This window comes from Ctenocephalides felis, unplaced genomic scaffold, assembly GCF_003426905.1.
Source record: "Ctenocephalides felis isolate EL2017-DRISC unplaced genomic scaffold, ASM342690v1 CF-g0.4_SCAFFOLD_00845, whole genome shotgun sequence".
Classification (NCBI taxonomy): domain Eukaryota; kingdom Metazoa; phylum Arthropoda; class Insecta; order Siphonaptera; family Pulicidae; genus Ctenocephalides; species Ctenocephalides felis.
The window spans coordinates 87,726,542-87,743,324 of NW_020536999.1; the positions used below are offsets into that span (position 1 = coordinate 87,726,542).

General features: G+C 31.3%; 1 protein-coding gene across 1 annotated transcript in view; it reads left to right on the forward strand.

Annotated features, from left to right (window-relative positions):
• Positions 1-16,783, forward strand: part of LOC113391333 — a 40,787-nt gene that overhangs the window by 11,107 nt on the left and 12,897 nt on the right. Inside the window, exons 5-14 of the mRNA XM_026627278.1 lie at positions 338-423; positions 6,073-6,209; positions 6,284-6,364; positions 6,462-6,517; positions 9,081-9,488; positions 11,644-11,721; positions 11,901-11,969; positions 12,067-12,182; positions 14,387-14,926; positions 15,035-15,351. Of these exons, the coding sequence (XP_026483063.1) occupies positions 338-423; positions 6,073-6,209; positions 6,284-6,364; positions 6,462-6,517; positions 9,081-9,488; positions 11,644-11,721; positions 11,901-11,969; positions 12,067-12,182; positions 14,387-14,926; positions 15,035-15,351 (1,888 nt within the window). The remainder of the gene's footprint in view (positions 1-337; positions 424-6,072; positions 6,210-6,283; positions 6,365-6,461; positions 6,518-9,080; positions 9,489-11,643; positions 11,722-11,900; positions 11,970-12,066; positions 12,183-14,386; positions 14,927-15,034; positions 15,352-16,783) is intronic.

A 16,783-nucleotide genomic window follows, 5' to 3' on the forward strand; every position in this document is an offset into this window, starting at 1 on the left:
TTTTGAAAAACGTTGATGAATGGCTTACTTCTTTCTTATGCACTCATACTTTTTCCAATTTAGGCTTTAAACGATTCAGAATAACTTACAACGTCGAGAAAATAAAAAAGTGATTAATATTTATATTTAACCCCATATCTTCACGGTTTACCTTGATTGTCAAATTGTCATGAAATATTGACGGATATCTTTTTAAAGTTGGTACTTCCTACACATCATATGGATAATTACACAACAATGGCATCTAGGTGCCATCCTACGGACTTATTGAGTGATGCTGTATTAACCAACAAATTTACATACATATATTTTATTCCAATAATTTTCTTATTTACAGAACCACCTGCCTCAACACCGGCAATTGCAGTTCCTGCCAAAAATGAACAGCAACCAGTCGAGAAACCAAATGTTTCGGGAAGTGATGTAAGAATTATTATCAATAGCGAAATGTAGTACTTTTATTCAGCATTACTTTTACATTTACATTTACATTTCATTACTTAACATATTTCTATATGACTTTATTTCATCAAAAGTAATTCTTTACTGTTTTGGAATTTTTCGTTTGTTATACCCTTTCTCTGTTTTCCATTCTTCTTTTATTTCTTACTACCCGCATTCACTCACTCTACCATACGTGCTGCGTAACCTTGATCAGTTTTCGTAATGTTCTGCAATTGAATACATACAATATAGTAGGGCAATATGTGCTCCTTCAATTCCTCGTTTATTAATTTATTATATTATTCTTTTACACAATTTGGTGTTCAATAAATTTTACACAATTAATTTCTTCTGTTGTTTTTTCCTGGTTTAGTATGTATATAATTTTCTCCTTTTTTATATATTTTTAATTATTATAAACTTTGTATTTATGTAATATGTTTTTTTAGATTACTAAATGATGACACACATCAAGTGTCGAAACGTTTAATGGAATAAAAAAAATTCTATTTATTTTTCTTTTTAATTCGACTATTGGGCTGCATATATAATATTTCAAATATATATATGATGAAAGTTTTGTCGACGTTGATACATATTTGTAAACTTTTTTGCAGCCCAACCGTCGAATTAAAAAAAAAGATTAAATAACAAAATTATTTATTCCATTATACGTTTCGACGCTTGATGTGTGTCATCATTCAGTAATTTAAAAAAACATTTAACATAAATACACAAGTGATGAAAAATATAAATATAAAAAGGAGGAAATTATACATACCAAACCAGGAAAAAACAGGAAACATTAATTATGATGTAAAAATTGATATTAACACTAAATTTGTGTAAAATAATAAAATACTATCAATTAACAAACGAGAAATAGGAGGAGCACATACTGCCCTCCTATATTTAATGTTATGGTAGCATAGCGTTGTGTGTACTATTCAAGGTTAAAAGTACAAAGCAGTGCAGTGTAGGCCACGCGCGCGTATGGGAGTGGGAGGAGTAGCAAGAACGAAGGGGGAAAGAAAAACAGAGAAGAAATATAACGAATGAAAGATTCTAAAACTGTATTGAATTACTTTTCATGCAATTAATAATTACTTTGTAACTATCATGTAAGAGATGAGAGGAATTACGTTTGTTTACACAAGACGTATTAAGGGATATAAGTAAAGACTCAACTATCTTTCTAAGGTCACTGTTTTTTTCAATGTAAAGGATTGAGGGATTTGACATGTTAAAAGTGTGGTTCAGGTTTATCATATGTTCAGAAAGCATCGTTTTGAATTGATTTGGGTTTCTGGAATTATAAGTATGTTGATTAACCCTCTTGTATATATATTGGGATGTTTCACCAATGTAACAACTATTGCAATCATTGCAGTTCAACCTGTAAACAGAATCAGTAATCCCATCAGCGGGAGTTTTTGATTTAAGAGGGAAAAAAAGGCAACGGAAAGTGTTATCAAAACTGAAAACCAAAAGAAAACCTTCAGCGGCAAATAACTTTTTTAAAAAATAAGAAAAACTGCTTAAAAAGGGTAAACAAATAACACCTTTATATTTATCTAAAGAAGAAGAATTAGATTTTGAAAAAGAATTGTTAAAATAGGAAGAACTGTTTAAATTGTTTTGTAAAAACTCTAATCTATTTTTAATGACGTTATTTACTAAATATGAAGGATAAGAATTATTGTTCAAAACAGCACGAACTAAGGATAGGTTTTTTTCCTAAAAAATCTTATCACTTAACAAAATGGCCCTATCTATTAAGGAAATGACAACTGAAATTTTTATAGAACGAGAGTGATAAGAAAAGTAATTTAAATATTGACCAGACCAAGTTGGGTTTTGGAACCAATCAGTGAGGATGACATTATTATTTCTTATAAGTTTTAAGTTTAAGAAACTGATAGAATTACTAGCTTCAAGTTCACAAGTGAACTGCAAATTCTTATTAAAAGAATTAAAAGAATTTAAAGTGTGGGATACATAATCATTATCCTACAAAATGTAGGTTCTTCCTGCTGCTAAGTTTCAAGCCGGTACCAGACAGTGAAGGCGAATCAGTAAAACAGATGAAGACTTTTGATGTTTATGTTTATTTCATGATTCTTATACACTTTTCATATAACTTGAACAACTGAACTTAAATATAACTCCATTGATGACTTAATACTACTCATAATGATCTGAACATTATTATAACTTGATTACGACTGAACTATACTGACTGAGAAATGAACTAAGAATGAACTACTGACTAAGAATGAACAACGATTTTATCATCTTGCAGCTTTCATATTCCTTATCAAGATGGCACAATCCTTTTCTAGAATGTTCGTTCGAACTTGTTCAGATTCGTTATATGTGAATCAGAAACTACGCACTTCTTATTTATTCAAGGCGCAGTTTGTGGTTTTGCAGTTAGAAAGCCTTGCAAAAGACCGTTATTATGAACACGTGATGTTCTTATCTCTAACATACAATGTAAGAGCTATGACTAAACAAGCATACTGCGTCATTCATATTCTGACCGTTATATAGTAATTTATAATATTATTTATAATTATTACCAATGGGTGGATACCACTACAATATATATATTTGAAGTATTTTGCTTGTCAATCGTCGAATTACAATAAGGTTAAAATAGAAAAGTTATTTATTCTATAAAACGTTTCGACACTTGAACCATACTTTCAACATGCCCAATTCTACCATCTTTTATAATGAAAAGAGTTATGACCTTAGAAAGATAGTTGAGTTGCTACTTATATCCCTTACTACTTATTACTCTTGTGTCAACAAACGGAATTCCTCTCATCTTTTACATGACAGTTACAAAGTCATTATAAATTTCATGAAAAGTAATTCTTTACAGTGTTCGTAATCTTTGTTCGTTCGTTCGTTATATCTCTTTCTCTGTTTCTCATTCCTCTTCTTGTTTCTCACACCCCGCATTCACTCACTGTACCGCACGTGCCGCGTAGCCTTGACTGGTTTGGTTTCAATGCACTCCGAGCGAATAACACATTATTGGGGCATTATGTGCATCCTTGCTACCTCGTTTTGCATGGTATTGTTCATAGCTTACCTCGTCCTGCATGGTATTCTCTTTTTTATCATCTGAATAACCTTCTTAATAATTTACACTTTTTTTCGCTGTCCGTTCGCTGTTTTGGTGCAACTCCTTATTGAAGCAACAATGCCTCTAACATGACTCGACTCCGTTTTATATTCAGCATTCTTCCGCACATACTTGCTCCAATACGCCTTTCCGCAGTACACACTCTTTTGATGGACCCTCGTCCGATTTTCTATGCATACTCCAATTCAACTACAATTTCTTTCTGTACGGAATTTTTCTTCCAATTTTCTCTGTAATTTATATTCTTACTCTTTGCTAGCCCTTGCATTCTTTACTACTTTCACATCATTTTTCTCCTTTTCATCATCATTTCGTTTCATATCATCATCATCTGATACTAAATCAATTTGCTGGCTATAACTATCTTCAATAGATTATATAAATCAATATTTACTGGATCAATATTTACTGGACTAATTCCTTTTTGTTACATCTGCTATTCTGCCTTAACTCTTTTACACTTCTGATTTTGCACTCGCACACTATCTAATATATTCGCTATACCGTCAGACCTGCAAATACTAACTTTGGTGTATATTTTATATTGGAAAAGTTTGCATATGATGCTCCTCAGGTCATCGTAGGGCAATCTCACATTATCATGTGCAGCGTTAAAGCAGGCTCTTGTTTGTTCACTTAACCGCTACACCAGTAATAAAGCCAACCTTCTCTTCAACCTTCTCACACTATCTAATATATTCGCTATACCGTCAGACCTGCAAATACTAACTTTGGTGTATATTTTATATTGGAAAAGTTTGCATTTGATGCTCCTCAGGTCATCGTAGGGCAATCTCACATTATCATGTGCAGCGTTAAAGCAGGCTCTTGTTTGTTCACTTAACCGCTACACCAGTAATAAAGCCAACCTTCTCTTTCACGATTTATACTTCTCAAAAATCGCGTCCATGCTTCTAACTCAAAATTTCACATCCATAGCGTCATAGCTCATATCCAGTACACCCAAATCTCGGTTTATCCTCGGCTAGATTAGTAGTACCATTCGCATGAAGTAAAGAGGGTAGCGCCTGTAAATGCACTGGCGCAAATTCTACAACTCTCCTACTCTCTACAAGACCGGTGTTGACACAATATAACATGTTTCCAATCACCTTGGAATAGGTTTGTCGTCAACACTGCACGAGTTAATAGCACAAAATCGGTTCATGTGACATTCCCTTTGCAATCAAACTTGCCCCGCAGTACTTAATGATAGTTATTCCGCTCAAGAAGTTGGTAATATATTTTGGCATCTACTTGGATAGAAAATTAAATTGGAAAATATACATAGCAAATTGATTAGCTCATCAAAAATTACCACTGGCTTCATAATAGAAATTTAGAATCAACAGTTTACTATAAAATACTAATATATAGGTCCACACTTCCAACCCGTGTGGACCTACGGTCTTCAACTGTGCGGTTCTGCGAAAAAGAGTAACTTAAACATTATGCAGCGCGCTCAAAATAAAATCGCGAGGCAAACCTAAAACGCTTCTTGTTGCACCAATGTGGAATATACACTAAAGCTCATGCACGCTCACAACAAATCGCAGTGGTTGCTACGAAATACAAAATAGAATAGAAGTCCACCCAAAAGAATAATTAATTACGGTTAATGAAGTATTTGAATCGTAGCAGTTTGGTAAGGCGGCTTAGTCGAAAGCTACTTGAAAATTGTAACGATTGGCGTGGTTGGATTACGAACACACTACTAACACTGAATTAACTCATACTGATACATATAATGTGACATATTGGTAGTCATTGCAAGTGCAGCCTAAGCTGAGAATGATTTTAATCAAACTGAAGTTGCACATTTGGAGATTCAAGGTCTTCATATTTCACTACCGCTCTTTTTATTGATTCATCAATTTTTTAATCTGAACAATAATTTTTAATTATGCTGTAGCATGTCTAGCGAATTGAGTGAGATTTCAAAAGCTCTATGGCTTTTGAAATCTTCTTTACAGCTTTGCCATAGATTTGTACGGCAAATAGTTCCTTGTCCCAAACTGCAGTTTCTTCAGATTTTAATATTTTTGCTCTTTCTGCAGCCAAAAGAAAATTGGTTCCGATAGTGTAAGGGGTAGACAAATCTTGATGAAAATTCATTGTTTTTTTAAGTAAAATTTTGCTTTTGAATTTAAATTTAGGGCTTGTGGTAGGAAGGTAGAAAATTTACTGCTGTGTGTGTTTTTAAATACAAAAGGTGGCCAACCCTTGCCACTTAGGCCACTTAGGAGTATGAAATATCTATATATGTTTTTCTGATTTTCTGTCATACTAAACGTGATTAGATGATTTTATGAAAATTGCTCAAACCGTTTCGGAGGACTAATGACACGAAAATTTATATATGTATATTTTAAGCATTTGTATATGTTTCAGTGTCTATCAAATGTTATTTTATTACACAACGATCATATATTTATCAACTTCATGGCTAACTGTATTTTATATCATTCCAGTTGGTAAAGAATAATCAGGAGTCTGTGATACCAGTAAAAGAAAATAAAAGTGCATTAAAAGAAACAAACACAAATCCACCTCTAGAAGAAAGTACAACTGCAACACCAGAACCACGGAAATTGTCCAAGGGCTATGCGTAAATATTTAGACATAAATGATTATTTATTAATGAATTCAATTAATAAACCAAAATTTATCTCAATTTTTCAGGTGTGCAGAGTGTTCGAGGTCTTTTAAAAATTTAAGGGCTTACAGAGTTCATTATCTAATACATGCAAAGAAAAATGAAAGGTACGCTTTAAAATTTGTTTTAGATAAAATATACAATCAAATCAAATGATAATAATAAGTGGATTTATTAAATTATTTATTTGTTTACATTTTTCAGTACCACCACAGAACCTCCTAAAGACAGCACAGTTCCACCTGCAATTCTTCCAGCTGGTAAGTAGAGATATTAATATTATTGTTTTATATTTAATCTTGTTCAATAAGCAATATGAATTTGTATATGGTTTTTAATAATTAATTTATTTATTTTTATCATTTTATTTATTTAATTATTTGTATTTGATGATTCCACAAACAATAAATTTAAGAATACATAGGATTCATAAAAATTCTTATGGCATAAATTAAAAAAAAATAGAGTGCGCGTAAGGTTCACACGCGATTGAAGTAAAACTTTGAATAATATAATAAAAGCTTTAAATAATGAAGAAATTATTTAAATAAACTTACGCTTAGGACACGGCACAAATGTTTTATTTAATTTATTATTTTTATTATAGTTATTTATGGGAAACAGAGTAAAATATTCTTCTGATTCAGGATTTTTTTTTATTAAATCAAGATTTGTACTACGATGTAACCTTAAAATGTTTATTTATCTATGCCAATTTTCTTGTTGATATCGGTACGCATACCATAGATAAATAAGCATAAAATGAATGACGTAAACAACGTTGGTGCCGGTACGCGTACAACCAGGGCCGGTCCTGCCTTGCATGCGATGCATGCAAAAAATGCGGGCGCACGCCTTAGGGGGCGCCAAAACGAGTTTCGGAAATTAAATTTATAATATAATATTTATATTTTTCTATATAAAATCTAGAATTATTTATATAAAATCTAGAATACTTAATAAATTATAATAAATAATCTAACTTAACCGGGGACACGGAGACACAAAACGCATATTTATTTTGCAATGTGATATCAGTAGAAATAATTAACCAATTAATAATTCTCCAATTAGTAAATAACAGCTCTGTTTATTGCTTATTCAACTTATTCAATTTTTTCTTTGTTCGAAGTTACCGTGGAATCGAAAAAGAAATTATCTAGTGTTCAATCCCATAAGCATAGTTGAATCGGAACTTGATAAAAAATATAAACAAATTATAAAAAATGGGGGGCCAGTGCTTAGAAAATGTTTATTCCGAGAAATTGAATTGTAACTTTTGCTTTTGTTGCAAATGTTTCGCATCTGTTGAACTTTGAATGTTGAAGACATGCGTGGAACAAATATGAAAAATGGAAGCAAAATTTACTTTGGAACGCAAATCTTGAGGCTTGTTTCATACCTAGTGGTGTCCATACTCTAAATTTAATAATTATTAACGATACAGAAATAATACATATCAAATCTAATAAGTTTTTTTTTTTCAATATTGTTGATATTGTAATTTTTTTTGCATTTTTTACTGATTTTTTAACAATACTTCTAAAATACGTTAAAAATTTAACTTTAAAACAACAAGCTGATACTCTGTATATGACGGCTCTTACGATATCAATAAGGAGAAGTTTACGACGCAATTTTGGATATTGTAAATGATGAAAAATTAAATTAAATTAAAATTTAAAAAATCCAACATGAAATACGAGTGTTATGTTTGAAAATTAAATGCTAGTTTTTTTAAATATTAATATTGCACATACGTTAAAAATAAATGAAAATTCCAAAATACTTGATTATAGTCAACCTCCAAATCGCCTCGATTTTCTAAATAAATTTAAAATCAATATATTTTATACGCTTTTAGATTATATCTAATTTTTTGTGCACTAAATCCAGAATAATTAAAAATTAATTTATTTATTTCACTTAATATTTTTGTTAAATTAAAGTTATATAATTTAAGAAATGCATTTCAGAAATAGTATTTATTATTTTGATATCAAGATCTTTATATCAAAATAATAAATACTATTTCAAAAATGCATTTCTTAAATTCTATAACTTTAATCTAACAAAAATATTAATTCTTTTGCTATGGTAGTCGAACTTACATCCTTACTACCCAATTTACTACATATTGAATATTACTAAAATGTGAAATTACGACAGGGATTGTTTTATTTATTAATTATTATTATTGATCGATAATAATAAATAAATTTAAAATCAATATATTTTATACCCTTCTAGATTATATCTAATTTTATGTGTACTAAATCCAGAATAATTAGAAATTAATTTTTAAAAAATATGTAAATATTTATATAATTTTAATGATAAACTGTTAAAATGGTGAAAATTAATAGGAGGGGGGGGGGCGCTAGAATAAAAGTTGCATGCGGGCGCTAAGGACCCCAGGACCGGCCCTGCGTACAACGACAGATCTCTATTCACACAACTATGCTATTTCATCGAGAGCGAATGACGTACAGTTCAGACGTAACGCAATTTCTGTTGCATTCTCACAGTGTTACACCCTAGTCGCGCTTAAATAAGTTTTACTTCAATAAAGAAACATAATCTAGTTCATAGTAACAGTTGATCGAGTATTGTTCTGAGCTTTATAATATTTGTTATGGAATAACATGTCAATTATAAATCGATATGTCTGAAAAACCCTAAAAAAATTGTATAAATGTAATCGAATTCCTTGTTAAATCTTCTAATCCAAAAAGTACGTTTGAGTTGTATTTTATAAATTGATAAGTGTTGTATGATATTCTATCCTTGATATTAATTATTTCTACCCCTCTCTCGATTCAGAACCTGCGAGTGAACCTCTAAAAGAGGTATTTGTTAAAGATAGGCCATCTAAAACAGTCCAAAAAGAATCAAACCTAGATAAAGAACAACCCCCGTTAACAAAAGCCCCTATTAGAGCAGTGTCACCTAAAAAAGCGCCCGCGAGGAGTTCGTCTTCGGAAAACAAAGAGAAGTCCTTAAAAGAATTGATATTCAAACCACCTGCGAAAAATGATAAAACAGATTTAGTAAGTAAAGGGAGTTTGCCGGCCCCAAAAAAGGTTGATGTTGCTCCAAAGACATCCATTAAACCTGGGAAGGATTTGAGTGTGAAAGAGCAGAAAGAGGTGGCAAAGGAAGCAAGTTTTAAGGATCCCCAGAAGGTGGCACAGAAAAAGGAAGTGGCGAAGAAGGTGGAACCAGTTAAAGGTAGGATATTATGATATAATAAAATGTGCTGTAGAGTACGGATATTCAGTACCTATAACGAGGTCCCCTGTTTTTTCCGCGGTTTAACAGTCCATTAGTTATTTCCGCGGTTTTTCAGTTTTACTCATAAATTCAATAAAAACAATATATATTTTTCCGTCTTTTGTATTTATTGAAAATGTCGCGTTTTTCATATAACGCGATAGCCGCTTTTGTATAACAGGATACAAACTCAAAAAATACTCAAAAAGCAAATTCCTCTCAATTTTTTTAATTGCTCTTTTTTCTTTGAAATTTTTCTTAATTAAACGCTCACCAAATCAAAAGTTTCAAATTATAATCAAAAATACTTGGAGCTAGAGATAATTGATATTTGCTAAAATCATAAATTCAATAAAAATAATATATATTTTTCCGTGTTTGGGGCCGTTCAAGTATTACGTAAGCACTGTAGGGAGGCGGGGGGTTATTGATTTCTTATTTTGGGTGACATTTTGGTGACAGCTTTGCTTACTTTTGCTCACAAAGGGGGTTGGGGCGGTGTAAATAATTGTACTAAATCTGCTTACGTAATACTTGAACGATCCCTTTTGTATTTATTGAAAATGTCGCGTTTTTCATATAACGCGATAGCTGCTTTTATATAACAAGATACAAACTCAAAATAACAAAAAGAGCAAATTTCTTTCAATTTTTTTAATGGCTCTTTTTTATTTGAAATTAATTTTTCTTAATTAAACGCTCACTAAAACAAAAGTTTCAAATTATAATCAAAAATACTTGGAGCTAGAGATATTTTCTATTTGCTAAAATTCTAAGTTCATTTTCCTAACTGTGAGTTTGTGCGCCGTTGTTAGATCTCTGTGACATGTGGCATTTATAACATTGTACGTGGCGGCTACGTAACCTTGGAGAAACATAGTAAAGTAACGCGTTATTTTGTTGGGAAAAGGTCGGTTTTGTTTTGCTACATTAATCCTAATACAATAGTATTAATTAAATTGTTACAATCATGCTATTGGCTAGATTTACACCTATTGACTTTTTTGTCGTATTTATGGTGAAGACGAATTACTTGTGCTATTGCACGTAATAACAACGTAAAGTAAACGTGCAACTAAGTTTCGTAACAAACTGGTACTGCACAGCGTCACTTCACTTTCACTTCGATGTTTGTGTGCGGGTGTTAGGCATGCGTGATACGTAGCATTCATAACATTCTACGTGGCGGCTACGTAACCTTGAGTAACAGAAACGTAACGCGTTTATCGTTTATCTTTTGCTAACTTCACGTGAACCTGAATGTGTCTAGAAGATTCGAATTCATTAAAAAAAACACGCAATTGTTAACAAAAACATAATAAAAATTCAGGTAAGATATATATTAAAGTTTGTGTTTGAATTGTTAATAAGATCAAAATATACATTATTAATCCTAACACAATAATTTTAATTAAATTATTACCTAATAGTAATACGGGTATTGCCTATGTTTACAGTTTTTTGCGAATTTTACGATGAAGGCGGATTACTGTTGAACGTAATAATAACGTAAAGTAAACGTGCAACTAAGTTTCGCAACATACTTGTACTGCACTTTACATTTGGAATTCACTTTTAAAACTGTGATCGTCATTTTGTATGCGACATTAATTAAACAATAATACATTTATGTTACGTCACTAATATTAATATATTAATATTACTTTATTAATACATGCTGCAAACGTAACAAATACGTTAAACTTGTTTTCGTAAACAATTTAACTTTGGACTGCCTTTTTATATACGACATTTATTAAACAATACCATTTTCGCAACGAATAGATACTTAATATGAACATTATGAACAGTATTCGTCAAAAATAACAAAACCTTAACTTAAGTAACTAACCTCATTTTGCAGTAAAATCAACCTCAATCTTCTTTTGGAATGTCGAACTGGTGATCGTCTTATGTAAAATTTATTAATTATTGTAACAGTTTAACTCTTTATATGCAACATCGATGAAACAATGTTACGTCGAAGTTGCATATCGAATGAAAATAAAGCATTAAATAACACCATTAGTTTCGAACAGTTTGATTAATGTGGGTAAAGTAGTAATGAATTAGTTTATAATTGTTTTCTGCATTATTTTTTTTTATTATTTAGTTCCAGCGCCGGTTGTCAATGTGCCGCAACCAAAGCCGCCAGCACCAACAAATGTGATAGAAATAATTGAAATTGAAGGCAAGTACACTGCAGTCAAATTTAATAATAAACCAAAAACTCGGTCATTTGGCTTCTAGCTACAAAAATATTGCGATTCTTTTCTCAATCAGTTGTTTAATATGAACAGATAATTTTAAAAACAATTTTTGTCTTTCGGAGATCAATTTAAATCATACAGTATAATTTTTTTATTACAGATAGTGTTGCAGGTTCTCCACCCAGAAATGTTATCGAAGATGATTATGAATTCAATGAAGATCCTGATGGTAATTAATATTAAATATCGCATTCAAAATTTATCCTTCTATTTTTTTTTTCATATTGACTATGACTCATATTATACATTTTACATTTTTTTCCCAGAGGATCCACCATTAATCATGCAGTGCGAAGTGAGAATGGAACGTCTCGATTCTCAACTGGCTAAAATTTTTTTAGATAAGAGAAATAAATATGAAGGGCGGCAAGAAGAAATATGTGTAAGTATTTTATTTTATAATTTTACTACTTTACAATATACTCGTAATTTGCAATGTCTTCGAAAACAAATTCAAGTAATAAATATTAAGTATTTTTCAAAAACATAGTCTGCTCTCCAGTCTCCTATTCTTAATATTTAATTTAAGGGGTTATGTACAATTAATCGGCCGGAAAAAGCTATTTTTCTCGAATTTTTCCTGCGAAAACTATTGAATTTATCGATACAAAAATTTATACACATATAAAGACATCTTTTAACTATGTTCTCAAAATAATTACATATAAAACTATTTATTAAAAAAAGTTACAGCAGATCTGCAGAAGTACCTCTCGAAAAATATTTTATTCAGTGACCACTCTATCTCTGAAGTAAATTATCTGAAATTAAAAAATCGTTAACGTACGTGGTGGCTACGTAACATTAGAGAAACAGTAACGTAACGCATTGTTGTGAAAACGTCGGTTTTGTTTTGTTACCTTTACGTAAACCTGAATGTGTCTTTGATATTGCATTGAAAATTTCATTTTTTTTGCAAAAATAGAACTTATTATTATAATAGAGTATAACAATTAATGTTACATTTTTTGAGTAATTGAATTAAATAATTTCATTTAAAATTTACAAAATTTATGTAATTCATTATTACAAAATGTACGCAATCAACAATAGTTAAATTGGAATTAAATTCATCAAAAATACGCAATTATTAACAAAAATATAATATAAGTTCATGGTAAAAATATTTATTAAAAAAAGTTACAGCAGATCTGCGGGAGCACCTCTTGAAAAACACGTTTTGCGGTTACCACTCTATCTCTGAAGTAAATTATCTGAAATTTAAAAATCATCAAAGAAATGATAAATCTAGTAATTAATCGAAGCAATAAGCAAAATAATAACTTTTGACAAAAGGGCGTTTTTTTTTAAAAAAAAGTCAGTGGTTTTCCGACATTTTGACCTTAAATTGTTCAAAAAAAACAGAATATTTATCGGATAGGAAAAATCTTCGATTAATCACTGAAAGTTATATTTAAGAAGATCCGATTAAAATTGGAGGCTAATCGGATTAGCCGTTCTTAAGTCATGTTGGTCACCGACTTTGAAAACACACTATTTGTTTTGATTTTTTGTATCGGATGAAAATTGTGACCTGTATCTTTACCCGGCATATTATGACACATATTTTAATGAAAAAATTTCAGAAGGATGTTGAAGTATATAGCAATAAAACCTGAAAGTTTTGTTCTAATGAAATATTTATTTCATTTCCTAAAGATCCCTAAAGCGTTTTTTTGAAGCCTCTAAAGCAGACTGGATCCTTATTTTTTTCGCCGGATCACTAACTACTTTCTTCCGAATCAGCCGTGTTTTTCTTTGCAAATTTGCGTGCAACTTCGAAAATATTCACCAGAATGATATGAATTTTTTTGTGCGTATTTTTATACATATTCAGAAAAAGTACATTCAGAAAAAAAAACTGTTTTAAAAAAATCCTAACTTTATATAACCCCATCATTTGAGAAAAGTAGAAAATTACTTTCAAAGAGACTTTTGCAAAGTTTGACTTTTTATGAATGATTTTTCGAAGGCTTTGTTACATTATAATTTGAAAACCACATGAAAAGTTTAATCCTTTCCATTCGCGAATTCCGAGATTTATATGAATTTTGCCGCCGGAGCGGGTTAAATGGTTGAATCATGGCTGTAATCAACTCGAAAAGTTAAAAATGATATAATGATCAATTAAGTATTTTTGCTTTTAAATTACTTTTGTTATTTTAATTATTTTTGAGTTAATAATGAAAATGAATTATAAGCCTTCTATGTGGTTATATTGAATGTGTTTGTTTAAAACAGACATTGGCAACCTTTTCATTTTTTAGACTTCTCTATATCAATCTATTTATATTTGGTTGTTTTTTCAAATTAATTGGACCCCGTTAAGCAACAATTTACAACACTTGATGCCAACGACTGTTTTAGAAAATACCTTATTTGTAGTTATTTAATAAATAATTTATTAAAGTGTTCGGACGTTTTGTGATGGCTTAGCAGTGTCCAATTGACTTTTTATCACAATGGTGGAAAGGCGATGAATTGGTGGTTGCTCATGTGTGTTTTAACAGACCATTATAAATTTTATTTGATGAAGAGTTAATTTCTTAGAGCTACGTAAATAAACAAGCTCCTTCCATCTGTTAGTTGACTGAAGATGAAGACGAACCTCAAGCTGTGTCTGCCAGTGAAGACACAGCTACATCAACATCTCAAGGGAATCTGCCGGTAATTAAGATTGAGAATGATGTCCAAAGACCAATTCCAACAGCAACACCTATGGTTCATATTCATTCACATGCGTCAACCGCCAACTCAACAGCGCCTGCACCACCACAACGCCCCTGTCTGACGAAGCCCTCAAGCCCCATTTCCGTGCCTCCTTCAACATCTTTACAATCAACTCTATCGAGTCAACCTATTTCTACCACAGCCACTAGTACAGTTTCTAAGAAAGCACCGAATTTTAGAATTATATACCCTAAAGTGAATAATAATAACAATGTCAAAGTTTCCCCTGCTATATCACAAAGTCCTCTATGTCTTAAAGTTTTACCTGCGCCGTGTCCTGCTGTCACGACCTGCGGTGCCAGTATTTATTCAACTATTCCAGTAAATTCATTGAAAAGTAGAAATGAATCACCAACTGTTTCTATGAGTCAAGTTTCTGTTGGTCCCAAGGATTCAGTAAGTTTAACAAGTAAAGATCCAAAATTTTTTGCAAAAACTTACGTAAAATCAAAAAGTACTTTCGAGAACAAAGAACCTTCGCCTAATGGCAGTATTTCCCAACAGCCTGTGATACCACCTCTTTCGAATTCGAATTTTTGTGATCCTTTGGCCAACTTGCGCAACCACTATAAGTCACTTTCGGTGACGAATAGACGAAACGCAGTCACGGATAAAGTTGTCTCATCCGTAATTCAGGGTAGTAGTGCAAGCAGTGGTGATGATGATACTCCTTTGGTTAAAAAGAAGTGTTTGAATGCAGAGATATCTCCTCCGGTATTGACAGCCGAGGGAGCTCTAAAAAAGACGAACGAGAAGACGCCTTATGGTAACTGGTTTACAAATACAGCTACGGCGAGTGGGAGTAAAACCTCGAAATCAGGGTAAGTTGAAGAAGAAACTTTTCTATTTTTTTTTGCTTTGAAAATACGGCTTGTTGTTTATGTTATTATGGCGTTTCAAGTAGTTTTATCAAAACTGGTGGCACTGATTTCGAAAATTTAAAAGCCATTTGGCGAAAATCAGTGAGTTCTCCTGTTGATTAGTTTTACGCGGCAATCGCTCGAACCGTATCTTTATAATTAATGCTGATTAGTTTTTTATAAAGATTGGCCGGGCCGTTACTTCAACATTAATCGTTAATTTTTATTAATAGACTAGCTGACCCGGCAAACGTTGTTTTGCTAAATAAGGTATATTCTAAACAATTTCTAGAGAATCAAAAATATTAATACTTTTTGTGTATAAGAATGTGTTGTTTGAATGCTATATAAAATGAGGTATTATAAAAGTTTTATACACTTTCTATAGAAAACATGGTATAATCCAAGCCAAGTCTTCTTTGGTCTTTCGACTTATTGATTACCACGTTTCAAGTTTTTCAGATTCTTTTTGGATTCTGAATTTTGTGTATACTACTAAATAATACTACTGAGCTTATAGAAAATTATTAAATTTCTGCGAGGAGAGATAGAAAATGAATTAAGTATTTTTCTTTGACCTGCTTTTTGAAAAGTTTCAAGTAACATTCGATGAATTAAAGTAAATGTAAAAGTCCAATATGACTTTGAGCAAATATTAATTATATTATAATAATCAAACCAACTATATCACAACAGGTAACACATTATCTGGCTACGTTCAGTAAAACTGCCAGCTACTTGATCATTGTAAAAATGTGCTTTTTTGCTGTCTTTCAAAAATTTGTTATCTAGACTTATTTACTCTATAGGCGGAGTAACTTGGAACGGCCAGGTGGCAAACATATTTAATGTCTTATTTTAATTTTAAAGGTATTTTACAAAATAATTACATTTTTAACTATTGCTAAAAAACTACCAACGGAAGAAAATACTTTTATTATGGATTTTCAAAGATTGCCGTTTATCTTCCGATACCAAAGTCATAAGAATCAAGGTTACAGCTGGTTATACATCTTTTTCCCTCTACTTTCAAATATTGTTGTTAAACAATGCTTAACTTTACTGGTCGGTGGTAGAATTTTTCAACCCTGGACCTTCATATATTCTTCGGTAAATTCTAGGAAATTATAAATGGGAAAATGCTATTCGGCAAATTATCGCCCTTTGATCGATGCCAAATTTAGGTTCTGAATTGAAATAACATAATTAAAAAATAATATATCCTAGAAAATGTTTTATAAATACCAATGATTTTATAATTATACAAATGAGATCTTTTAGAGCACCGTGTTTGAGAAAAATATGATTTGCAAAAACAGAGTGTTACAACGCCAAAAAGTGCATTTTCATATTAATATTTCGAAAGAGTTGATATTTTGAGTTTCTAGTAACA